At 42.0% G+C, this 26,445-nt stretch overlaps 2 protein-coding genes across 4 annotated transcripts in view; one reads left to right on the top strand and one right to left on the bottom strand.

Moving 5' to 3' along the window:
- The first annotated feature begins 214 nt into the window (after positions 1 to 214).
- The window catches only part of EIF2AK1 (eukaryotic translation initiation factor 2 alpha kinase 1), a 28,223-nt gene continuing 1,992 nt past the window's right edge, over positions 215 to 26,445 (top strand). Inside the window, exons 1-14 of one of the 3 annotated variants that reach the window (XM_019716470.3) lie at positions 231 to 485; positions 5,311 to 5,469; positions 7,919 to 8,052; positions 9,169 to 9,206; positions 9,853 to 9,952; positions 10,478 to 10,558; positions 11,244 to 11,343; positions 11,872 to 11,929; positions 12,248 to 12,569; positions 14,517 to 14,628; positions 18,002 to 18,102; positions 23,551 to 23,665; positions 23,850 to 23,932; positions 25,007 to 25,240. In XM_019716470.3, the coding sequence (XP_019572029.1) occupies positions 368 to 485; positions 5,311 to 5,469; positions 7,919 to 8,052; positions 9,169 to 9,206; positions 9,853 to 9,952; positions 10,478 to 10,558; positions 11,244 to 11,343; positions 11,872 to 11,929; positions 12,248 to 12,569; positions 14,517 to 14,628; positions 18,002 to 18,102; positions 23,551 to 23,665; positions 23,850 to 23,932; positions 25,007 to 25,240 (1,755 nt within the window). In that variant the 5' untranslated portion in view covers positions 231 to 367. Of the gene's footprint in view, positions 486 to 5,310; positions 5,470 to 7,918; positions 8,053 to 9,168; positions 9,207 to 9,852; positions 9,953 to 10,477; positions 10,559 to 11,243; positions 11,344 to 11,868; positions 11,930 to 12,247; positions 12,570 to 14,516; positions 14,629 to 18,001; positions 18,103 to 23,550; positions 23,666 to 23,849; positions 23,933 to 25,006; positions 25,241 to 26,445 lie in introns of all 3 variants that reach the window. The other 2 variants (XM_019716469.3, XM_074313934.2) reach the window with 2 other exon arrangements.
- On the bottom strand, positions 18,643 to 22,560 carry ANKRD61 (ankyrin repeat domain 61). The gene is made up of 3 exons (XM_019716474.3): positions 22,305 to 22,560; positions 21,288 to 21,382; positions 18,643 to 19,750 (listed from the first exon to the last, which is right to left on the bottom strand). Exons 1-3 carry the CDS (start codon positions 22,518 to 22,520, stop codon positions 18,805 to 18,807), a joined length of 1,257 nt encoding a protein of 418 aa, XP_019572033.3. The 5' UTR covers positions 22,521 to 22,560; the 3' UTR covers positions 18,643 to 18,804.

Raw genomic sequence — 26,445 nt, 5'->3', positions numbered from 1 at the left:
TGATTCGCCTGCGGGTACTTAGGTCTAAAGAACAGCGAGAAGAGGTGCCCGGGAGCGCAAGCAGGGGTCCACTCGTGCATGGTGGGCACCCAGTCCCACCAGCCCGCCGGGCGCCGCCTGAGAACCAGCCCAGCAGGGCGCCTGCGCCAGGGGTGCGTCCCTGCGGGACCAATCCATCATCCTTCCCTCCTGGAAGGGGCGGAGCCTGCAGCATGGCCCGCCCCCTGCAGCGGCTCGCGAGAGTCCGGGTCAAGACTTCCGTTTCGCCAGGGGCTACTTCCGGATTCGGTGGCGTTCGCTGCTGGAGCTGAGCGAGGTGGTCCCTCGCTGGTGGGCGTGCTGGGCTGCGTCCCGTGCGCGGTCCACGATGCTGGGGGGCAGCTCCGAAGCCCGCGAGCGCGAGGCGGAAGGCGACGGAGCCTGGGCCCTGCCTGCGCCGCCTGCCATCGACTTTCCGGCGGAAGGCTCGGACCCCAAGTATGATGGTAAGGGACCCGGAATGCTGCGGCGTCCCGCCCCTTTCCCCGTCCACTTTAATTGTCGGTGGGCTGGGCAGCAGCGAGATTCGCTCCGGGATCTGGGGAGATTTGGCTGGATTTTGGCTTGAGCTGGGGCTCAGCGGTGCAGTGCCGGGGGCGGCGGGCGTGTCGGTCGGGTAAGGTAAACATTGCAACGAGTCTCTGCAACCCGCTGGTTTGTTTAGATTTCTGTTTCTTGGTTTTTGTCTCTGCGGACTCAGGGCTTCGGACTTGCTGAAGACTTCCCTCAGGCCACTTGTCCGTTCTCAAGCCCTGTGGTTTTGTCAGGCGAGGTGCATGAACTTTGTAAACTACTAGAGAGGGACGTTGCAGACCGTACGCGCTGACTTTGGGTTGAGTTTTGATTTGTAGCTTCTCTAGTCTCGCTTCACCGGTAGGGTAGCTAAAGACCTCCCATACATAGTGAGGCAGTATGGAAATCCTCCTCCTCGGTTTTAAAAAGAAATGCCCAGGTTTTCTTGAGGCTTTTGTTTACTGGGAGATTAGGGCCTAAGTGTGTCACGTTCTTAAATCACATAAAGTGAGAGAGACTTAAAATATTGACTAACCAATTTCAAGTCTCCAGTATTTTAATGAAAGTGCAGTGGGTTCTTTAATTACAACCAGTTGTTATGGCAGTTTTAAAAATTGTGCTATCAAGACTGAAAACATTGATTCAGGGAGGTTTTTACTATTGGGTAGTTTGAATAAGGTGATTACAGAGAATACATATTCAGTTGAAGCCTGAAGTAACTGTTACCACGTGGAATGGATTTAAAGGTGGAAGCTGAGTTGCAAAGGTTTTAATTCCTTAAATTCTTAGATCTTCATCCTTAATACTACTTATAATTTTTGACCCTAAAGGGAGACAGAAGCAGACTGGTGGTAATTTAAGTAGGCCATTAGCAGGGGACAGTTGTAAGATAACTATTTTTTAATGGACAAACTGATTTTTTCCATACGTAAGGTAGTATGTTACAGCAGCTTCATAATACATAAAGTGTTATGTCATGGGAAAAGCCCCAGCTATAGACACGTAAGTCTGTCTTTTCTGTAACATTGTGATAAGGTTTTCTGCAAATTGAAGATTGTTCTTGAAGGGAGTGATCTTAGATTAGCTTCTAAAAATTTCCTTCTGGGTTTCTGATAATACTGTTGTGTTTACATATCACCTTTTCTTCCAAAGAGGCTCAGCACGTCCAAACATAATTTATCTTTTTATGTGAAAAGGAAAGCCTTTGAAAAAGGTAGTTTTTTTTGTAGTAGACGTGAAAACAACAGTTAAATAGTTTCTCAAAGGTCTTCTGTGTGATGGGAGGAGGTCGCTGTGCCGGTTAATGGTGTAAACCTAAGTGTAACTCTGAAACCGGTGCTCTGCAGGAGTTTATTGTGTAGGGCTTCTTCTAGAGCTGGCATGAGCCTTTGATCAGTTACTGTATGTTTTCCCTGGTGGAACAGCATGCATTAGAAGGAGGCCAACGGTAAGCCCATTGTCAGACTCATTCATTTTTCTTCTTTCATCTGACATGAGTTTTCCCAAATTTTCCCTTGGATTAACCCTCCAGGTTCCTCATTCATTTAATAATGGACCATTTGGGTTATACTTTCCTGAGGAGACTGAGTTTGGTGATCCCTTTCCGGTTTGTCTGCTCCCCTCCTACTTGGCAGAAGTCTAGAACTTTAATTCACCTAGGATATAGATCTTACTTATCATTTTTTGTAAGAGGACTTGACTTCATCTTTCCTTTTAGCCACTTTCCTCTTCTACTCTTGACCAGAACTGTGAGATGGGAAGCTTTCAGCTTCAGACTTCATTTCCTTTCAGTTTTCTTCCTTCTTGCATGAGTCCACTGGTCTTAAAGTTCTCATTTTCTTGGTTTATTAGGTTCTTTCTACTCCACGGACCAGCCATTCTCTTTTGTTTTTTCTTATTAAATAGTAGAATTTTCTCATTGTAGAACATAGGAAAGTATAAAGAACTAGAAAACCCTCCTAACCGTAATCTCACCATTGTTAACAATTCAGTGTATATTTTTAAAAGTTCACATTACAGACTATGTTGAAAATATAGAAAAGCCTGAAGAAGATTTAAAAACCATAATCTCATTACCTAGAGATTACTGTTTACATTTTGGTGTAGCTGGAGACAACGTATTTGATGAATTTTGTGTTAAAAACTATTTGTCAAAGAAAGGTATCATGACTAGATTAAAGATTTGTTTCGATTTTTGTCCAAATAAGATAGAAATTTAGAGAAGTCATTCACAAAAATTTAAAGGAGTCAAGGAAAAAGAAGGGAAAGTCACCTTTGCACCCCAGGGGCTAACTCAGTGCTAACAATTTGGTGTATTCATTTGCAACTATTTATTCAGAGCTGCTGTATGCCAGCTAGAGGCCTATGGATCAAAAAGGCAGACTACACAATGGCATGTCCACTGTAATTTCATTCCTTTTACAAATTCTGTCGATGTATCATTGAAAAGAGAGGGCAAATGTTTTGTCTGTGTAGTTCTTTCCATTCTTTTTGTGTGTATAGATTTATATAGCTGTAAAATAAATAGACTTTAAAATTGTGATCGTAGTAGTATGGTAAACATTTGATGTTCTGCTCTCTAAATGTGACATTAGCATTTTCTTGCGATAAATTAGCCTTTAAAATATTACTTTAAGACTGTCGCATTCTGTACTATCATTTCTGTAGTCTTTGCTCAATTGTTGGAAAATAGGTTTGCTTTTTCTTTTTTTTTTTTTAACCATTAGAAATAATAATGGGTTTGATGTCTGTATACATAAATCTTTGTTAATATCTGATTATTTCTTTAGAACAGATCCACAGAGTAGAATTTGTTGGGTGAAAGAAAGATGCTATTAAAAAAAAGGTCTTGATACATCTTGCTAACATGATGACCAGAAAGGGTGTTTTGGTTTGTTTGAAACTATCTCGCCTGCCTTTCATTCGTGTTCCTGATTGATAGCCAGCCTCTTTGACTTGATAGTGAACTATTTATGATGCTTTCTGTACACAGTCGTTTTGAACAGCTGCGTAGTATCCTGTCACTCGTATGTGTATGTAACTTAACGCTGTTTCAATACTCTAAACAGTGTTATGCTGAACATCTTGTACATATTTGGCTGTTGTGCTTTGCTTAGTTACTTCCTTGGTATGTATTTCCAAAAGTACAGGTGCCGGGTCAAAGATTTGCACATTTTAAATTCTAGGATGTATTGCCAAAGGTTCCAAACACTTGTATCCTATTGTGTTCGAAAATGTCTTTTTTCTCTGCCCATAACAACACCAGGTATTCCAGGTTGTCAGTAGTTAGCAATCTGATGGCAAACTCTGTACTGTAGTTATTTTAATGTGTATGTCATTAGTTACTAGTTATGTTGAAGCTCTTTGAATCTTAATTGTGCTTTATTTTTTAATAGTTTGTAAGTTCTATAAATTTTATTACCTTGTCGTGTATAGTACAGATATATGTACTATATCTGAATTTGTAATTCTTATTTTAACTTTAAGAATGTCTTTACATAGAGAAGTTTTTACATGGCCACATTTTTTATCCTTTTTCTTTCCCATATTCCGACAGTAAGTATTTATTTAAAATGAGTAGCACATCTACAAACGTGCAGGTCTTTTTTTGTCCACCTGAAGGTCACAGAGGAAATTGGTGAATGAAGCCTGGATTTGAAAACTTGGGTTTTCCAGGACCTTTAGTCGTTCGTAGAGGAGAGTGGAATAGAATATTTGAAATGGGATGATTTTAGCAGGTGTAGGGTCTATGGTCCGTGTGTCATTTCCACTTGAGTTGGGTCAACAGCTATTGAGCATTTGAGTTGTCTCATCTTTCCTCTGACACCCCCTTCTTACTCATTTCCACTCATTAACACCTCCGTCCTCCCATTCCTAGTGTTTTAAATCCTGGCCAGTCCATTTTTTCTTCATCTCTCTGGGACCTTTTTCTTTCCATGTTTTTGTTACATACTTCCTTTACTAGCTTATCCTAACATCTCCTGTTCACTGTTGTATGCCTCCTTCTAGGCTCCCCATTACATGTTTCCAGAACAGTTTCCTCAAACATTTTTCCTTCATTGTGTTTTTGGCCTGTTCAATAATGTGTTACTAAAACAATAAGTAAGAACTTATGACCTTCAGTTGTAAGTGCCAACTTGTCTGTCTGGTTGATCTTGTGTGGTGAAAAGAGGACAGTGGGCGTGGCTTGAGAGTCGGTCTGATCTGCCTGCTTCCAAAAGTTCCTTACCCTCTGAGGAGATCAGTGTCCTCATCTGTAAAATGGGAATGGTAACACTTACCGTTTACTGTCCTGTGAAGATTAAATGAGATCGTGCATAAAAACGCCTGGTACATAGAGGCTCATGCTCAAAACGAAGTTTCTGTCCTTCCTCTGTTTCCCTTCCCCTCTGCTCAGCTTGGTTCCTTATGCCTGGGCCTGGGCTGTCCTCTCAATGGCAGGAAGCCACCCTATTCCTGCTTGTTTGCTTGAACCTTTATTTGTTCATGTATTTATTTCTGCCTTTGCGTACATTGTTACTACCAAAACTCTCTCCCTCCCCCCAATGGCCTCTTTCTGTTAGTCTTCCAACTTCGGGAATTCAAGTCAAAACTCAGTTCCAGAAAGTCTGTCTTGACTAACCCCACACAGTTTAACTGCTGCTTTGTTTCTTACTTCTGTAAGTTAAAATACTTTGTTCCGTTAATTAGAATGTGCTGTTTTGTCATTATGAGATATGTTGACCATTTATGAAATTTTTTTCCCTTTTTAATTTTTAGAATCTGATGTCCCAGCAGAGCTACAGGTGTTAAAAGGACCCCAACAGCAGCCGACATTCCCTTTTGCCGTTGCAAACCAGCTGTTGCTTGTTTCTTTGCTGGAACACTTGAGCCATGTGCATGAACCAAACCCACTTCGTTCAAGACAGGTGTTCAAATGTTAGTAAGAATGAACTAATCTTGCTTTATAAAACTTGTACAAACACTGTTATTTAGTGCTGCGGGTCTGAGAAGCTGCAGGTATATAAAAATGTGATGTTAAGTGTCAATGGTTTATATTCCTTAAATTCATTTCATGTTTTCCTCTTGGTAATTCCTTAGGAATATAATCACTGGGGGGCCCAAAAGAGTAATAACCATTAAATTGTGCATATTTATATGGATAAGAGCTGGTTCTTTTGTATCTGTAACAATAATTCATGTAATTTGTGAAGATCTGTTATGGTTTAGTCGGTGAGCAGGTGAATGAAAAACCACAGCCATTCCCTCTGAACCAGTTCTTGACCTGAGCACCGAACAGCAGCCTTTTGGGGTGTTGACTAGACGCTGTTTCCCTCTGCACACTCCCTGTACCACATGTGCGGGGTTGTTTTTCCTGCCCCGACCAGTTCTTGGATACTAGCTGGGTGTCCTACGGTTTGGAGTCAGTGTCAAATCCCACGGTCAAGGGCTCCGTCACACAAGACTGCCCTTATTTCAGGTGCCTTTGTGAGTAGTGTGTCCCCAGGGTCCTCAGGTTACCCATACTTGTGTCTGACTTGGATCTAAATTGATGTCCACTACCCCCCCATCCCTCAGGTTTGACAATTGGCTATAATAGCTCACAGAACTCGGAGGACACTTACTTATGCTTACAGGTTTATTATGTAATAAAGGGTGTGATAACGGACGCAGATAAACAGCCCGATGAGGTACATACGGTGAGGTCTGATAGGGTCCAGAGTGCAGCAGCTTCTGTCCCCGTGGAGTTGGGGTGCACCACCCTCCTGGCGTGTGGATGTGTTTCCCAGAAGCTCTTCGAACCCTGTATTTTAGGGATTTTTATGGAGGCTTTATCATGTTGGTACCATCATGAGATGAACTCAATCTCCAGCCGTCTCCCATCCCCAGAGAATAGGATTGGGTGGAGCTGAAAGTTTTAAGCTTCTCATCGTGGCTGGGTCTTTCTGGTGACTGGTCCCCATCTTGAAGCTTTCTAGGGGGCCTCAGCCACCTCATTAGCCTGCAGAAAGACACTCTTCACTCTGGAGATTCCAAGGGTCTTAGGAGCTCTTGTGTCACAAACTGGGTCAGAGACCAAATATTAAAAGAAAACATGCTCCAAGCAACCCTAGCACTTAGGAGCTGGGTGCCAGGAACCAGAGACAAAGACCAAATACTTTTCTTCTTATGCCACAGTTGTTGAAAATTTCTATTTTGGTTCCTGCCAGAATTCCTTGTGTGAGAAATGTGAGCACAGAAGTAAGCAGAGTTATATACTACGGTGTTTCTCGTTCAGTTCATTGACCGAGACCAGTGTGGCTTCTTTAATAGCTCCAGTCAGATTCTAAGGATGTTTTCTACCTAAAACGTCTTTCCAAGTTTTGTTTGGTGTTAGAAATCCTCAAACTTACAGATTCCCTTATGTGGTCTTGGAATGTAATGCTTTTATTTAAAGGCAGATGATCATTTTCATAAGCTTGATGGGGCATGAAAAATGGTGAACATTATTTGTACGGTGTACACTGCTTTTCCTGAATAAGTGGCGGGGAGGTGGGTTGTACAAAAAAAGAATGTTCTGTAGGTTCCAAAGCATTGGTAGCTGGGGGTCATTGTATTGGACTCACCGTAGAGAAAAGCAGGTTAGAATGATTTTAATATAGTGACCTTGCGCCTAGTTAAAGCAAATCCTGCTGATTTAAGATTTTTTTGAATGACTGAGTTTTTAAACAAAGTCTATTTAAATAAATGTTTTTGTGTGATTCAGTTGGTGGATAATCTAAATGCGGAGTTTTCCATGTAGAAAGATGTCCTATATGGATCTATATTGCTTGAATGAGTAAAAGCCAATACTTATTCTATAGAAACTTCTTTTCCTGAGGAGCCCGCTGTCATGACTTAAGACTTCACTTTCCCCCTAGTATTTGGTCTGTACACACATCGCATGTATGCCTTTTCAATGCTGGTTAAAGATACTCCATAATAGAAAACAACAATTAATACTCACTTTATTGTCAGTTCTAATCATTCGTTTCCACTCCTGCCTTTTTTGTTGTCTCAGTGCCTGCCAGCGAAGTACAATGAGCTTGAATGTGAGAGCATTACTCTGTTTACACTTTTTCTTGCCTTTTTAACGGATGGAGCTTAGTACTTAACTGACTGACCAGGCATGGTGAGAAAAAGACTGGTCAGTATCAGAGAAGTAATTACAGGCGTGTTCCTGATCAGGGGGGACTGGACCAGTGGTTGCTTTGCTAGTAGAGGGTCAGTCCCCAAGTTGTAATGTGTGTATAAATGTAACTTGTTTCCTTATAGAGGCTGTTATTGCTCTTTGTTCTCTGTGTACTCTTTAAAAAAATAGCCATCTTCTTGATGGCCTTTCCAATAGTTTTCCGTATTCTTTTTCTAGTACTTTGTCAGACCTTTATCAAAATGGGGCTGCTGTCTTCTTTCACCTGTAGCGATGAGTTCAGCTCATTGAGACTGCATCACAACAGAGCCATTACTCATTTAATGAGGTCAGCGAAAGAGAGAGTTTGGCAGGTAAGCACTAAAATGCATACTTTGTGTGTGACAAAAACATTTTGATTTCAAGAGGACTTTTTTAAAGCGTTACGAAATCCTGATTATAATACGGGTCTATAAAAACGTTAACTTTAATTTGTTTATTCGACAAATATTTATTGAATGATTACTGTGTGTTAGGCTCTCCTGTAGGTGCTGCAGTTCAAGCAGTAAACAAAATAGAATCCCTGCCCTCATGGAGCTTCTGTTCTGGTGAGGGGACAGTAAACAACAGAAAAATAAAACTGTAAAAAGAAACGGGCTGTTAGATGGTGACAAGGGGTAAGGCGAGACAGAAAGCAGTCAGGGGCTTAGAAAATTTGTGAATGTTACGTAGGGTGGCCAGGGAGGTCCTCAGTGAGACTGTTGTTGGAATCGGGAGCTGGAGTTGAGACAGGGGCCATGCAGATACCTGGAGGGAAAAGTGCTCCAGGCCCAGTCACAGTGGTGCCCCACGGAGCCGTGTGCTTGGCCGAGGGAAGCTGACAGGCAGCCTTCTGGCTGGAGGAAGCAAGGGGGTGGGTGGGAGAGATGGGGCAAGACGGCAGCAAGAAGGTTGGATGGAACTGGTGCTTGTGACCACTTACATGTCTTTGGTTTTCACACCGAGTAAAATGGGAAGCATGGCAGGATTTTGAGCAGAGGAGTGATGGAATCTGACTTAAATCTTAAAGGGATCACAGCAGCTGCTGTGTTGAGATTAGGCCGAGAGAGGCCAAGGGCACAAGCAGGGAGACAGGTGCATCATACAGGCGAGAGGAGATGACGGTGGCTTGGGATGGGTGGTAGCAGCGGAGATGTGAGAAATGGTCAGTTTTGAAGGTAAAATCACATTATTTGCTGATGGAGCTTCTTGGTAGCTTCTCAGCTTTGTCAGTGCACAGCAAGAATATAACTTTTACTAGTTATTTTTGATTAAGAGGGAAGTATTTTCAATATATAGGTAATACTCTTAGGTAATATTGGAAAAGCCATTGAATCTTTTAAAAAATATATTGTTTAAGCATTTTGGACTATTAATGTGACATTGAATTTTGATAGATTCCTTACTCCATGAAATTTTTGAAATGCTTTTAAAAATCACTTTGATTTTAGGATCCTTGTGAGGATAATTCTCATATCCAGAAGATCAGGTATGTAATAAATACTTTTGTGATTATGTAAGATTAAACCATCCAAAAAGAAATCAGGATTAAGAATCCTGAATTAATCAGAAATTAGTTTGGGTTAAAAAATAATGTAGATAGGCTTGTTTATGGAAATCGCAAACTTTGTTCTCAGCAATTAATTAGTGCTCCAAGATTTGCTTTACTTCTCATTTCCCTCCTTTTTGATCCCCGGTTCCCCCCAGTCTCTGTGGGTTCCATAAGCTCCACCCCTAATTCAGAGTACTGATGTCCAATCTATTGGGAAAACCACTGAATTTTGGCTAGATTTAGGAAATGCTAGTTTGAAATCTGTAACTGGTCTGGATCATTAAGGAATTTAAGTAACTTTATTACTGACCTCTGCTAATCAACTTCTGCCTGTTAGTCATCGAATACTAATCACTAGTAAAATACTTAAAATTAGATGAATGATCTCCCTGCTACCTTTATTACACTCTCGATTTGCGTAGCAAATGTTTTTTTGATCGAGAATGAAACATTTCAATTTTGCTCATCCTTTTCTAAATTATCACAATTTAGTGATAAATGAGGCAGTAGTACAGTGAACGTGAACTACCCTAGAACGTTCTGATGCTCGCATGTTTTAATATTGACTGTATTTAACTTTTAGATCAAGGGAAGTAACCTTTGAAGCACAAACTTCACGTTACTTAAATGAGTTTGAAGAGCTTGCCATCTTAGGAAAAGGTGGATATGGACGAGTTTACAAGGTTGTTTTCTACATATTCTCCTTGACCTGTTACTCTAAACAAATGTATTTTAAGAAGTTATTTTTGTTATTGTTATTTAAAGAGCTCAAAGGAAAATTCCTTTGTCATGTATGTTTACTTTTCATTAAGATTTGTCATCTATGGGGAAGTTGGCAGGTTTTATTTTTTTCCTAACCATGTTGGAGGTTTAGGTGGATTCTGGAAACTGAGGTTTTGTTGTATATTTATTAAGAATATATTACTGAAAAAAGTGGTGCCCTTGTGATGTGGCCCAGACAGAGCCCTTTGACTACCATGCGCATTCTCAGACCTGCAGCTCCTTGGAGCTGGACTCGAATTGCATTTTGAAAAGATTGTGGTCTGCCTGCCCACTGCCAGCTTCCCTGAACATAGTAGACAGGATGCAGGTCTTTAGCTGAATTTTATCTCTGGCTAGTTTGGATGATCTAAGCTCAGGTTAAAAGAACTTTCTTTCCTCAGTTGCAATTTAATGGCGCAATATGCTTTGTCTCTTCTACTTTTTAGGTCAGGAATAAATTAGATGGTCAGTATTATGCGATTAAAAAAATCCTGATTAAGGGTGCAACTAAGACAGATTGCATGAAGGTATGATTTTCAAAATTTATTTATTTTGAACAATCGAGTATTTAGTAGTTTTTTTCCCTGTTTGTGTGTGAGAGTGTGTGTGTGTGTGTGTGTGTGTGTGTGTGTGTGTATTTCGCAAATACTAGGTGATATGGATTGCCAGTTTACTAGGAATGGGTTACAGTAAAATAAACATCAAAACTAAATTTTTATATGACTTTTTTATAGGGCTTTCAGATTGACCACATTTCATGGTCATCACTGGGGAAATTAATTTTTTGAGGAAACCATTCATGTACAATACAGCTTGTTATGGAAAAACATGAGCTCAGTCAGGTCCCAATATTCTCCTGTACATGCGGAATGGTCCTGGGCAAATGACCTAGTCCTCTAAACCACTTCTGTCTCCCACCCTTGAAATAGTGCTGACAACCATGGTTTTATTCACCTTGAAGACTGGACTTACTTATAGGAGAGTGATTATAAATGAACTATGTAGCATATAAAGTGCTATATACATGTATGCTTAGTTGCTGTAGCAATTGCGTTTGTCTCTCACAAAAACATTCCCATTGTTTTAACATAGATGAGATTGCTTACACAGAGGGGCTTTTGCTGCTTTTACTCTGGAACTAGTAGTAGTCGATACCATGAACATTTAACAAATTGCCAGTAAAAGCCAGATCTAAGTATGTTTCCTCTTTAGGTGCTACGGGAAGTGAAGGTGCTGGCGGGTCTGCAGCACCCTAATATTGTAGGTTACCACACTGCTTGGATAGAACACGTTCACATGGCCCGAACACAAGGTAAGCAGTAGAGTCAGATGGTAGAGTTGAGGATTGAGCAGACTGCGGCCATGGGCCATGTCTGGTCTGTTCCTGTTTGTGTGCATCCCATAAGTTGAGAATGGTTTGTTTGTCGTTCCCCCCTCCACACATTTTTAAGTAGTTATAAGAAATCAAAAGAATACTTTGAAAATTATATTCAACATTTCAGTGTCAGTAATAAATACAGCGTATGAGAACACATGCTCGTTCATTGTATTGTCTGGTGGCTTTTAAAACAGGGCCCGCAGGGCCCCACAAAACCCGAAATACTTACTGTCAGATCGTTCCCAGGAGTCTGCTGACCCCTTGTGTCATGGAACAGCTCTGTTTTATAGTTCCTAAAATGTGCCGCTGCTTTGCATAAGCTCATATTGTGTTTTGCCAGAAGGACATGCCATGTTCAGACTTGTAACCTCCTTTGGTGTTATTTGGGTAATTTAGCCCTGCCTTGGACTATAAATTAGAAACTTGGGCTGTTTGAAATTAGTTTTTGTTTTTGCTCAGCAGATAGAATTGCTCTTCAGTTGCCATCTCTGAAAGTGATCCCCAGCCAGGAGGATGACAGGTATGTGGACTGGTGTGGACTTTACTGGTTACATACAACCTCCTATCACCTGCATTAGGCTGCCTTCGTCTTTTGCTATTAGAAGCTCAGTAGTGTTTTAGGCTTTTCTTTTTGCTTATTTTCATTATGAAATGTTAAATTATTTCTTCCTCAGATATTTCCAGTCAATATTTTAAATAAATGTGGCTGCTACACAGATTTGCTGCCATTTTTTTTTTTCAGGAGTTTATCAGTAAGACTCATACAGATTTGAAATGACAGTTGAATTACTTTTTTTGACATTGATTTTTATCCTTACTGGTTTTTTTTTCCCTCCAGCGATCAGTCTGATGTTAAAAATGATGAAAGTAATAGCTCATCCATTATCTTTGCTGAGTACACCTCAGAAGAAGAAAAATCCTTGGAATCTGGAATTGAAAATCAGAATAACAGATTGGTGAACTATACCACCAAATTACTCACCAGAGATGCTAATGAATTAGAGTCATCCATTGAGTTCCAAGGAAATGGCTTGTCTGGTTTGTCGTCCAGGTCTGTTGAGATTCACCCGCCGCGTAGGCTTAATTCAGGCTTAGAAGAGAATTTCACATCCACCGAGGAATCTTCTGAAGAAAACTTAAACTTGTTGGGGATGACAGAGGTAGATGACTTTCCTGGAACCTACCAATTTGATGTTGACCCATAATCACTGTGGCTCGGTGGGGCCTTCTGTCTCTCAGCTGACTTCTCACCTTCCACTCTTCCCTCTTCTAGCTCTTCTGCCCTCTGCTGTTTCTTCTTTCCGCGAGTCTTCATATCTGGTCTTCCTTCCTTCACATAGTTAACTCCTGCTCTTCCTTTTCGGACCTTCCTGACTGAGTCATTCCCTCCTATAGGTATTCCCACACATGTACCCTGGACTTGGAAGCGTTATGCACTCTCTATTTCTCTTGTATGTTAGCATCGTGCTATAAAAATATTCATGCAGACAGGTTTTCTACTTTGGGGGACATGGCTTTAGGAGAGAGTCTGAGTAGGATCGCCAGGTCAGTGTTCAGGATACTCTTGCTGAGGGTTATACTAATCTGCTGGTGAGACTCCCAGGTAGTCTCACTAGTAATGACTATCAGTATTTTAAAAACTTGAACTTAACAGGGTCTACACATAATCTGTCATGTTGGATTACAGAACTGTGAAATCCATCTACGAGGTATGATCAAACAGTACAGTGAATGTTTAAATAAAAATAATTATTACAGTAAAAGATACATTGCCATTAATTCCCTTAAAAATGCCTGCCACACCCCCTCTTTGAACATACTTACCCCATCGTTCTTGCCACTTTCTGAAGCAGTTCTGGAGGTCCTCTTTCATGAGTATCTTTAGTTGTGCTGTCGTGGCTGCCTCGATATCCTGAATCATTTTGACTTTGGGGAAGAGCCAGGAGTTGCACGGTGCCAGATCCGTTGAATAAGGATGAGGACACAGTGTAATGTTTTTATTTGACAGAAATTGCCATACCAGAGGCGATGTGTGACATGGAGCGTTGTCATGATGGAGGATGTTTTACCACACTTTAGACCAGGGGTGTCCAAACTTTTTTCAACGTTTTTCACCAAGGGCCATATTCGTTAAAATACACAAACAGCCGGTCCCCTCACTTGAGGTGAAGTACGTATTGCCTCACCTGGTTTATTTAAGTAAACTAAATATATTTTTGGAATTTGCTGCGGGCCAATTAAAAATGGATTGGGCTGCAGTTTGGATACCCCTGCTTTAGACACACCTTCTCTCAAACGTAGTTCAACACCCAACTGACTGCACTGAACAAGTTGAAACTTGTCACACACGGTTACTAAGGTTTGAGGCACCACTTCCCGTATTAAAGATCCCTGACTTTCCATGGATGGCACTCGGCAGCAGCATTCACTGTAATTTTTTGATCATACCTCGTATGTATACACACACGCAGAGTTAATTCTTGTCCAGGAATGTGACTCTGTATTTTTTTTGTGAAACAAAAAACATTGAATAGGTTCACCTGAATACAGAGGAATTGGGTTTGAGGGATTTTAAATCAGAATAGTTTTATTTCTCTGTAATGCATTTGGAAAATTTTCCTGGATGCCTCAACGAATGGGCTACAGTGAGCTTAATTTTTACTTTTCCTTAAACAAGTTATTAGTTATGTATAATGTGAAGCCAGCCAAACTATATAAATACTCTGGGGTATACACAGAGTAGCAGGATACCACATAGCCATTCTTTGATACTTGATCTGAGCTTTAACAACTGTGTATGTAGTGAGCATACCAAACAGTCCAGGCCCGGTGCCTCAGTGTCACATTCACGAGCTTCTGCCCTTTGATGGCTGCCTAACTCCAGTGGGCCTGCGCCTGCCCACTTGGATTAGGACATGCCATTCGTTATAAGTATTGCTTTACTTCTCCATCTCCTTCACTAGGCTTTGGGCGTTTGGGGCAGGCCTGTGTCAGTTGTCTCTGTCCTCATCACTTAGGCCAATGCTTGTCCTAGAGGAGTAGTTGTTGACTAAATTAACGGGAGCGAATGGCACAAAGATGGGAGCCTGTGTTGTGTCGCCCCCTAGGTGCAGTACCACCTGATGCTGCATATCCAGATGCAGCTGTGTGAGCTCTCACTGTGGGACTGGATAGTAGAGAGAAACAAGCGGGGCCGTGAGTGTGTGGACGAAGCTGCGTGTAAGTACCATGTGGATCTGTGGTACCATGTGGGTCTGTAGTACCGTATGGGTTTGTAAGTACCGTGTGGGTCTGCAGTTCCGTGTGGGTCTGTAGTGCTGTGTGGGTCTGTAAATACCGTGTGGGTCTGTAAGTACCGTGTGGGTCTGTAAGTACCGTGTGGGTCTGTAAGTACCATGTGGGTCTGTAAGTACCAGGCTGGGAAATAAAGGCAGCAGGATCTGCTGCCATCTGCCTCCAGGTGCTTTAGATTAGAAGGGAAAAAAAAATCACTTGTTTTAAACCAAAGAAACAATTATGCTTATTTCAACATTTTTAAAAAACAAATGGGTATTTGGAAGTTAAATTTCTCTGTGAGACATAATTTATTGATATTTAAGCAGTAACGCTAGAATTTAGGTAAATGATTTTGGGTGGAAAAGGTCTTTAAAAATTTTTTCTTAATTTAAAATTTTTTATTTAAAAAATTTAAATACTTTTTTTATTTTTTTAACCTGAAAACGTGTACTTTTACAAAAAAAAAAAAAACACCTTTAAAGAAGCCCCAGTAGAAGGGTATGTGGCCCAGAGTTTATCCCCATCAAGATCCAGATGCCCCCCGCCCCCCACTACTCCCTCCCCTGCAGTTGTATATTCCTGGAAATGTTGTTAGGTTAATAGTTTAAAAATATTATAGCAGTGGTTCTCAACTTGGGCTGCACATTGGAATCACCAGGGGAACTTTTAAAAAGATGTTGTCAGTAAAGAACTTTACAGGGGAGGAACCTGACAAACATCACCTCAGCTAGTGATCAAGGTGAACATCAGCAGTGATAGTTCATTTGCTCTTCACTCCAAATGACGTTATAACCCCTTCTTTGATAGTATGTGGCCTTGATAAGACATGGTGAGAGAGCGCTCTGTCTCTGTGGTCTTCCCCCCCAAAATCCACAACCCCAGTCTAATCATGAGAAAAACCTCAGACAAACCCCAACTGAGGGACATTCTACAGAATACCTGACCAGTACTTCTCAAAACTGCCAACGTCATCATACACAGGGAAAGTGAGAAACTGTTACAGACCAGAGGAGCCTCAAAGAGATATGACAACTAAACGTAATGTGGTGTCCTGGGTCGAGTCCTGGAACAGAAAAAGGACATTAGGTAAAAACTATGGAAGTGTGAATAAACTGCGGACTGGTAGCAATATTGGTGCATTGGTGTAAGGTACAACAGGGAGACCTGGGTTGGGGTAAATGGGAACTGTCTGCTATCGTCCACGTTTTCTGTAAATCTAAGATTGTTCTAAAAAATCAATTTTTTTAAAGGGCTGTTGTCTGGGACCACACCAGTAATATTTTTATATAATTGGTCTTGGATAGGGCTTGGCCTTTGGTATTTTTTTTTTCTGAAAGTTCTCTTGTTGATTCTAATGTGTGGCCAAAGTTGAAATTCGCTGTATTAGATGATCAAAATAGGGGATACGAGTGGCCTGATTTTTAAGTAAACATTCAGTGAACTATTGATCATTAATCACTGTTTACTCCTAATGACACTGTGACCCTCTATTTGGTCTGAAATATAGGTCCGTTAACCTACTTAAAATCTTAGAGGAGACAGAAACACGAGGTCTCCCTCCGGCAGCTCCTCGATACCCCCCCACACCCTCTTCTCTAGCTTGCCGTGTACCTAGGACACGCCAGTCAGCACAGTTCACTCGTGGCAGGTAGTGTGTGGGGTGTCTTCAGTGCCTTGTGAAATTGAATCCTTTGCCTGCTGCATGAGCAATGTCTTTATGAAAAGGAGAATGGTGTATTAAATCATGTGTCCTGTTGACCTTTAACCTTCCATGTGGGAAATGAGTCCCTCATGAAGTGTGGGATGAGAACTCTGTACCATCCAGTACAGTAAACCTGTCAAAACAGTGAAGGCAAGATATGTATGGTAACGGTAGCGTGATATATATTTTTCTTTAGAAAATAGTTTAAAATAAAACATGTTAGCTTTGTAGTATTCTAGCACTGTATGTATTGCCTTAGAGCAGTTACATTTTACGTCAGTCATTCTCGGCAGTCCCATGAGTGAGAGACCTGGGTTTGAATTCTGGCTCTAATACTCACCAGGTATAAGGTTTTGGGCAAGTCAGTAACTGCTCTCAGTCTTTTCCTCACTGTAATACGTGGGTCATTCCAGTTTTATGGGGTTGTTGAGAGGATAAAAGCAGTAAGTGTCAAGGCTGTAGCACTGAGTGAATGGGAACTTATTGTATGTGATGACTGAATTCTCTAACAGTCGTCCACCATTTGGATGTGTTAGGTGGGTTAAAATGAGAACTATATTAAAGACAAAGGAAGGTTGTCAATGATATAGTTGTGAAAAGTCAAAAACCCTCCTTGCATTTCTACCTAGGTAGGAGGTTGTCACTTCAGGGTAAGGGGGAGTCATAGGCCACAGTAGATGAACTTATAGTGGAGCCATTGCTTTTACACACACACACACACACACACACACACACACACACACACACACAGAGTTGTCTGTCTTCTCATGTACTTGAGGTCCCTAGTTATATGCTAGGTAGGGTCAGGAGAGTGTGGAATAGGATTGAGCTGTATGACAAAGTGGGCTCATTCAGGGAGAAGGTAGCGTGTGGTGTTCTTGTGCTTGAAGGTAAACAATAGGTTTATGATTGAAAATGATTGAATACAGCAGAGCTAGTACATGCTTACCATAGTACTAAACTTACTTGACTGGAAAAACTCCAGGATTTTTTTTATCAATTTATTTGTTTTAGTCCTACAAAACCTCTCCACCCTCTAAGTTCACATGTTATGTCATATTAACAGATGAATTAATTCACTTACTTTTCCCCATACACATCGTTTTTTAGTTGTTTTTAGAAAATGCATTCCAAATCTTCCAGATGATGAAGCTCACCCCGTGGGCTTACATAATTTATCTTCTTCTTCCATTATTTGTAATAATGTCTCCAGTCCACAGTGGGCAAGGATACCAGATTTATTAGCCTTAAACCCCAGGATGTCAGGGGTTGAAGGGGACTTAACCATAGCCACCTGATGCCTGAGAATTGTTTACAGTGTAATTTATACAGGGGCTCTGAGTGAAATCAGAAGTCTCTTTGTGGGGACAGTCCACCCACTGTTGAGTGCTCGTTTGTGATGGCTTTGCTAGCTGAGGAGCGCTCCCTGCCAGTTTCTAGGTTTGAACCGTTTTGGAGTATTGACTTTGTTAAAAATCTGAATGTTGTGTATGTGTCAGAAGTTACTGTATTTGGAACTGCATTTAACATTTAGATGTTAATGTAATAAGCAAAAAACTCCAAAAAATTAGAGAAACAAAACTTGCTTCTTTTTTTTTTTTTTTTTAACTTCAGGTCCTTATGTTATGGCCAGTGTTGCAACAAAAATTTTTCAAGAATTGGTGGAAGGTGTATTTTACATACATAACATGGGAATTGTACACAGAGATCTGAAGGTAAGTGGGGGAGATGAAATAATGGAAACTTATCAGGGGTGACTTGGTGTTGGTTCTTTGAATGAATGATTGTGTATCTTAGTTCATCTACTTGGAACGAAATCGTTAAACCTTCATATTGAAATCATGGTTTTATAGATCCAGAACATGAAAACTTCAGATTGAATTTAAAAACAGTAATCTTTGGACGTTAGAAATTCTCACTGTTTTTCAGGTAGTAAGTGTGCTCTGACTGGCTACTAGTACTGTAGTTGATGGTGCCAAATTATGTAATGCTGACAGAAGTACTCATCTCTTATTTCAGCCTTGAGGGCAAACCTGTTTCTGTAATTACCCATCTTAAAGGAAACTTAACATGGGACAAGTTTTTCTGCTGTTTGAAAAATCTGTAATGACTATTCTAGTTTTTATCCACAAAAGGCCATCAAGAAAGAGAAAATATATTTACTTCTTTTGCTGAGAGTTTTAAATGAATTTGCTTACTTTTGGGGACAAAATTAAATCATAGAAGATGCATTTCAAAGAATATTTAGGAACAAGTGAATATGCAGATCATTTTATTTTTTGAGAAAGGTTTAAGGACCAGTGGTTTGTACGTTTGAGGTTTAGAAGGCAATGGGTTGAGTATTTTTGGATATGCGGGTAGCCAGAAAATGTAATTGGCGTTACTGGAATTCTTTGGCACTGTGAAACTTTGCGGTCTTATTTCAAGAGGCAAGCTAAGTCATAATATCCGTATACAGAACTCCACATCTTCCCCGGGAGAAGGTGTTTAACGTGTTGCTTGTATCTCTCACCATAAAGATTTCTGATATTTCTTTTACAGATGTCCTCTAGGGATAAGGGTTTTTGAGATAACTTTACTAGGGTTTCCCTTAAGAGCTGGAATTCCGGTAGCATGATTCCTGCAGGTAGAATGCCTTGGCTATTGGTCAGTCGCAAAGGGTAGGCGTGGTAAAGCAGCTTGGCAAGAAGCGCAGTGTCTCTGATGTTGGATCTGCGCTGTAGGTACATGTAGATCGGAGACTCCCCATTTTTCGTTAAGATATTAACGTTTGCTTCAAATTCCAGCAGGAGGTGGATTATTGCCTCTCTGCCTCCGAAACATGCCTCGTGCATGGCTGTGAGGCCTTTGTGGTCCTGGGCATTCACGTGGGCGCCGTGTGTCAGCAGCACACGGATGCAGCTGATGCCCGCTGCCAGCAGGCGGCCGGCTTTGCTGGACGCGGTGCACACCGCCAGCTTCAGGGCCGTGTTCCCCGTGCATGAGACGGCGCAGTTGACGTTTGCTCCACAGGCAATGAGCGTCTCCATCATCTCCTTATTCAGTATATCTGCCGCCATGTGAAGGGGTGTCATACTGGATTCATTAATGGCGTTGATATGGGCACCGTTTTGGGCTAAGATGGCGAGAACTGGGTAGGTCCCATATGTTACGGCCAGGTGGAGGGGTGAAAGCTTGTTGCTGTTGTCCACGCAAGCATTCACTTGAGCTCCGTGCTCACATACAACGCGGAGACAAGCCATGGCTTTACGCTGAAGGTCTGTCAGCAGCCTCTGGATTCTGTTCCCCGGTTTTGTCAACGTGCTAGAAGTGACAGGCCAGTGCAGTAACATCAGGTGAAGTGCGGTGAGGCCTCTCGTGTCCCTGGAATAGGAGGGACACAGGTTACATTCGGTTCACAGCGGGCCTTGGTGCTTAAGAAGGCAACATTTATTTCAGACCATCCCTCTTAGTTACTTTACAGAAGTGTTTGAAGATCTGCATTGCTGTTTAATTCTCAGGATATCACAGCGTTTTGGGGGGGACAGGGCAGTATGCATCACAGCACAGAGGGGCCCAACTTTCTCTAGCAGCTTGTTTCAATTTTGTGACTCCTGCTAGGACTGGCCTCTTCAAGGCTGTGTCCTAGTGCGTTCTGTACCGTAGCACCTCACGCAGTGCCGTGAGCTGAGTTAGCAGCCATTCATTAGAATTGGGTGGACTTGAGCGTGATCTGGGGTTACCAGAGAAGTGAGCCATACAGGGCCCGAGGCCACTGACTCAGTTGGTGGTTGTGCGTGTGCTCTTCTGCTGGGCGTTGTCTCTCGTGTGTGGAGGTCGGCTAGACGACAGGGCTGAACCTGGACCTCAGTCACTGCAGTTTGTGAAGCCACTTCGTTGTCATTCCCTGCACTGACCCAGGTGGAATGCGTGTTTCACAGCCTGGCCCTCATCTGCTGCTTTCCTGAAATCTCTCAGGACTGCCTCCAAAATTCCTTTCTTTTGGCAGAAAAAAGGGGGAGATTTATTAGGAACATATAACTGCTCCATTGAAGTTAGAAAATGATTTTAAGTTTACAGATGTTTATTCAGTGCAGGGTTTTCCTCTGCTAGGGCTGTGGTGAAATAGCGTCGTCCCTGCCTTGGCAGGCCTTACAGTCAGTCTGTGGGAGACATGAAACATTTAACCAGTGGAGTAAATACTGCAAGTGGGCAAAGTTCTAGAAAGCCTGATCCAGGGACGACCTGGGGCTTGAAGGGTAGGAAAGGGTGTACTGAGGCAGATGGGCGAGTTAGCGATGGTCCAGTCCTGGGGTGGCTGCGGGAGGACCTGCCAAGCTGGGTGGGGTGCGCTGGGAGAGGTGAAGGCAAGGTCGCATCAGGTGGGCTCTTCTGGAGTATGGTCAGGATTTGGGGCTGAACCTTCTTTTAGTCGTGGGGGCAAGAAGATGTGTGACTTGTATACCATGTAATCCTTGCATCCATTCAGATGGTATTGGGTGCTTACTAAGTGTCAGGCATTGGTTTAAGTGGTAGAAATATATTGGTATTGGTGAGCAAGAAAACCCTGTCATGAGACATACCTTCTAGTGGTGGGTAAAGAAGAAACTCTGTTTTTCATATCTAACATATGTCTTTAAACTCCCTGTGGGCTGTGAGCGCATGAATGCACCTTCCTGACACTGTTGCTGAGCGCTCACTACGCTCACCCCCAAGGGCGCTGACTGATGTGTGTTCCTGCATCTTTTCAACTTGTTCAGAGTATCTCATCTAGTCCGTAAAGAAACCGATTCATTTGAAACATGACAATTTGTAGTCCACGACCTGTGAAGAGTGGATGACTCCCGATAGGGCTGGGCAAAGTGATACCTAAAGCATGCGTACCCTCCTCTAGAAGCGATCGCCTCCTGAGTTAACTTACCTTATGTCGGGGTCCGCGCCATGTTCTAGCAAACAGCGCAAACTTTGTGCCGTGTGGTATTTGGCAGCCAGATGAATGGGGATGATGGACTGCATCTGCTTGGGAGAAAAACCAAAGTGCATTTTAAGTAGCCTTATGTAGTTAGAAATAATAATTGTGTTAGCTTGCCATTTCTATGGAAATAAGTGTGTTTAGTATTTTGGTTCAGTATTTTTCTGGTATATGCATTGACATTTTCCTTTTCTTTTGCCCGTTTTAAATGACCCCAAACCAGTGACTTTCGTATTATAAAATCTGTGTGTTGTATAAATGCAAATTTACCAAGGCAACCGAAATAACTTACTTATAGCTTTGAAAGTTGATTCTTGTAAAGAGCTCATAGTGTAAAAATAATGGTAATTGCTGTTAAGCCACTTAGTCCTTAAATTAACCCACAGGGTGATTGACAACTAGGTTTTGTGTTTTTCAAGGTTTTGCCAAAGTCATAGTATCAGTAGTAAAACCTGCTCTTTCATGGTCTCAGAGATAATGCAGCAAATGTTTTGTCTATGATTAGCGGAGCTGTTTATGCTGTTCTTAAAAAAAATACATATAAGTAGTGGCTTTACAGCATGACTGCAAGATAAGAGAAGAGGGTGGGGTAAAGGAAAGGGTGACTTTTTGAAAAAAAATTAATTATAAAGTTAATAATTGTATAGCCATTTAGAAAATGAAAACATGTAAAAAAGGGGAAACAATGATCCCATCACAGACGTGTAATCACCGTTGGGATATTTGAGAGGATGACGTGAACGTTCCTCCAACCAAATGCGCTCTAGTCTTTGTCACATCTGCTTGCATAAGTGGAAGGGACGCGTTGCAGACCTAGAGGATCACTGCTTTGGGTGCAGAGTGAGCCTGCCTGACACGTACTGTCCAGCCTTGGGCGTGGGGAGGGCAGTGAGGAGGTTTCCTGGGTTCGCGAGAACACAACCAGGTGAGTCTTTTCTAAAAGTGCAGGAGGAGAAAGGAGGGTACCTTGCTCCCAAGTGACCTGTTGATGGTGGAGTTGGCCAGCACGGTTATGGGCTGATTGACGGGGTGGCTTCTTAGCAGTGCCTGGATCGCAGTGCAGTCTTCTTTTATTATGGCTTTGTAGACTTGAGTGTGGAGCGTGGCAGGTGGGCCTTCTTCTGGTGACTTGGCACCACCAGTGACCAGCTCCCTGCTGCCCCTCATGGTTATGTTTCCCATGAGAAAAACTTAAGAGTGAGGACTTAAAGAGGTCAGGGGAAACTTGTTACGGAATTGCTCAGTTTTAGTCTTTTGATGATTCCATCAGTTCAGTTCTAGAACTATTCTAGAATTGTTGAGACTCGTATCCATGAACACAATTCATTTTTATATCAGAGCCAAACTTTTTCAAATTTTGTTCCTATATCATATAGTGTCAAATATAAGCACAGTTTTCAGGGCTTTCCTCAATCACAGGAACTATCCAAATTATCACCTTACTCATTAGATTCTTTGTATTTTCTCTTTCCATTCAGCTATAGATAAAAAAACTAACAAAGGTAAAACAGGAATTTATACATTGAAATAAAAAATTAAAATTGTTACATTTAAAGTAAGACAACCCAACTTCTAACCTAAATATTTTTTAGATTTCAGTGGAATCCTCCCCTCCTCCAACATGGGTGCCGTTTTTCACTGACATAGGAGTCGTTCCGCTGGGGGATGTTCTGGGTCTATGGTGGTGGCTTAACTTACATAGAGCTAAGTGTGGACCTTTATGGTGTGACCTAGTCATTCCTAGCCCCGGCTAACATATAAGAATCATGTGAGAGCTAGAAAAAAAAAAAATCAATGTTTTTTCATTAAAAAAAAAAAATCAATGTCTTCGGCTTACTGGAGCGGACAACGGTTTCTAAGTTTCTCTGGTGATTCTGGTGTCCAGTTAGGCTCGAGGAGCACTTGTGTGCATGCACATTCTACATTAGTGGTTCTCAAACTTGCAATAATCTGGGGAGACTTTTAAATAATACCAATGCCTGATGTCCACCCACCGGAATTTCAATATAACTGGTTTGGGGAATGGCTTGGACATTGAGATTTCTTTAAAGCTCCCCCAGTGATTGTAACGTGCAGCTGTTTGAGAACCACTGCTCTGATGTTTAATTTTTGAAGGGCTACTTGCTGCTGAGTTGAAAACTCTTAACATCCACCCATTTTTGCTATTTGTTTTAAGAACACCGAGGACTTGACTTGTTCTGTTTGTTTATAGCCCAGAAATATTTTTCTTCATGGCCCTGATCAGCAAGTGAAAATAGGAGACTTTGGTCTGGCCTGCACAGACATCATACTGAAGAACACGGACTGGAACATCAGGGATGGAAAGAGTAAGTGGTGGGGGTTGTTGTTTGCTTGTTTGCACTCAAACCGTAAGATGTCAAGATTTAAAAAGAATTGCAAAGATTTACTAGCAAAAGTGAGATAAAGACAAAAGCCTCTGTCGTTCCCTTGGGAGCTACAGTGTTCTTAATATCGACTGCAGAATTTAATACTCAGCTTTTCAAATTGTAGGAACACCAGCACATACTTCCAGGGTGGGTACATGTCTGTACGCTTCCCCCGAACAGTTGGAAGGGTCTGCGTATGATGCCAAGGTAATGTTTCTTGCTTTTTACCCTTTTACTGGACTTTTTATGCAGTCAAAAAATACAGTAAATGCAGGGGAAGTTCCGAGGTCGAGGTGTTTTTGGAGGCCACAGTTCTGTAGCTTACCTATTACATCAGGCGGCCGTGATAGGAAGCCTCACTTCTCAGTGGAATCTGACTGCACTGCTTTTTAAGCTATTTCTAAACCCTTGGGTGTAATGAGTTGTTCTTGAAATGAGCTTTCCCGTTACAGTGTCACGCACCTCAGGCAGCTGGAATTCAGAGGCCTGTTTTCAGCCTTTCATTCTTCAGTTTTCAAGCTTAAATAAACGCTAACTAATGCTGCAAGGAAGTGTACCACTTCACTCCCTTTACAGTAGAATGGAGAGACCAGAAAGTTTAATCCACATTGTTCCTGGAAGGAATGTTAAGTAAATCCTTTTCTCCAAAGAAAAGCCCAGTCAGTTTTTTCCTTTTGATGAATCATTCAGCTTTTTGGATGGATTAGGAAAGAGCTACCAGAAAAAACCATGACTGCTCCTGAAGTCCTGTCTAGTATAGAGCTTCCTAAAAAACTATTTTTAGGAACAGTAACACCGATTTTATGCAGTTTGTTAAACTTTACCAAAATTGCTTGAGTCGAGGCAGAGGTGAGACTGGGGTGGCCCAGGGATACTCTTGTGACCCCTCTGGAGCGGGCACCCACACACGTGAGCTCACATCTGTCTGCGGCTGTGTCAAGCCTGGATTTTCAAGGAGAGGTGGAGTCAGGTGTATGGTGGTGACTGCTGTGGGCAGTGGGATTATCCCTACCCTCCCCTGGCCACCAGTCCTTCCCTTTGTTGGCAGTTGATATGGGGATTGTGACAGTACCTGTCAGCCTCTCACTCAGGATGGTACATCCATCAGGTCGGCAGATAACCGCCTCCGAGAGATGCGCCAGCCCGCCATTCCCTTCATTGTAGAGACTACAGACCGTCCTTTCTTAGCCAGTCTCTCGTATTTGAGAGGGTGGTGCACTGAACTGGTACTGTTGTACTCACTTGGTGTTTCATTCCTGACGTCCCTTCCCCCTTTTCCAGTCGGATATGTACAGCTTGGGTGTGATCCTGCTAGAGCTCTTCCAGCCATTTGGAACAGAGATGGAGCGAGCCCAAGTTCTCACAGGTTTAAGAGCTGGTCAGATACCTGAATCACTCAGTAAGAGGTGTCCCATGCAAGCCAAGTATATCCAGCAGTTGACCAAAAAGAATGCATCCCAGAGACCATCTGCTGTGCAGTTGCTGCAAAGTGAACTTTTCCAAAATTCCGGAAGCGTATGTACATTGTTTTTAATGCTGGGGAAAATATGAAGCTTCAAATAGATTTTGTTTAAATTGTGAATCCTGTTTCATGAGGAGAAGTAGAGCTTAGAGTGAGATTTATGGAAACTACATATTTGAACCCATTCTCAGAGGTCCCAGCAGCACACTTGTTTTCATCATCCCAGTAAGAAAGATGACCGCTGCCAGCTGTCTGTTCTAAAAATGACAGGCTCCACTTTCTAACCTCAAATGGCTAAGCCAAAAGGTTTTAGTTTTCCTTCCCAACTATGGTATGTAACCTTTCATAAATTATTATAATGTGCCAACTTGTAAAAAGGGACGTGTAGCAAAGAGTAAGACAGCAGTAATTCTTGTGGCGTTGGAGCTGCGGTGGTGAGACTGCCTTGGCCAGTGTAAAGGCTTCAGCCTCGAGTGTATGGTTTTGGACTCTGTCCTGTGAGGTGCTGTAGCCCCAGGGCAGCCCAAGCCCTTCCCCTTCCTGACATGCTGTTAGTGCCAAGTCTAGTCTCTCATCTGCATGTCCTCAGTGCGGTCCTCTGAGCAGCTGCACCTGCTTTGTCTGGGGCCTCATTAGAAATTCAGGATTGGGCCTCACGCTAGACATCCAGACTTGGAGTCTGCACTTCACAAGTTCCCCAAGTGGTTGACATGTACAGTGTGTGAGCAGCATGGCAGGAACGGGTCTCAGACTGTAGTCTCCAGAGCAGCATAAAATCTCCAGAGCCTGACAGACTGCTCAGCCCTCCCTACCTATTAAAACGGAAACCTGGGGGTGAAAGGGCAGCCATCCTCTTTTACAGACTGTGAAATGATTCTGGTGCCACTAGTTTGGGAACCTCTTGCAGTAACTGTTTAGTTGATTTATCTTCTATTTTAGGCTTATTAATTTTTAAAGTAAAACAGTGAATTTTAGTAGCTTGAATGGTAACCAAGTAGGTGGAATAATTTTGAATCTTTGAGAATGGCAGATGTGATTAAATGATCTCCTCAGACTGAAGGGATTTTCTAACTCCCAGTTGAGGTAGCTACTAGAGACCAGTTATTTGGTATTTATGGTAAAGCTTTCTCGTCTTGTGGAATTTTTATGAAATAACTTACACATACCTCTACAGATAAAATGTGTATGTACGGGCAGTTCTCGCTTTGCACTGTAGAGCAGGACTGTAAAAATGACCAGGCAGACTTCAAACCATGCA

The sequence above is a fragment of the Rhinolophus sinicus genome, chromosome 5, assembly GCF_057876585.1.
Source record: "Rhinolophus sinicus isolate RSI-liver-muscle chromosome 5, RSI-T2T, whole genome shotgun sequence".
In the NCBI taxonomy this organism is placed as follows: domain Eukaryota; kingdom Metazoa; phylum Chordata; class Mammalia; order Chiroptera; family Rhinolophidae; genus Rhinolophus; species Rhinolophus sinicus.
Note: the sequence above shows the minus strand (reverse complement) of the source record. Positions and strands in the feature narration are given on the sequence as shown.

Coding starts and splice junctions, on each gene's coding strand:
- ANKRD61 (XM_019716474.3), bottom strand. CDS start 22,520: ATGGGAAACATAACCATGAGGGGCAGCAGGGAGCTGGTCACTGGTGGT. Junction 21,383..22,304: donor ACAGGTCACTTGGGAGCAAG/GTACCCTCCTTT, acceptor TCTCCCAAGCAG/ATGCAGTCCATCATCCCCAT. Junction 19,751..21,287: donor GGCGCGGACCCCGACATAAG/GTAAGTTAACTC, acceptor CTCCTATTCCAG/GGACACGAGAGGCCTCACCG.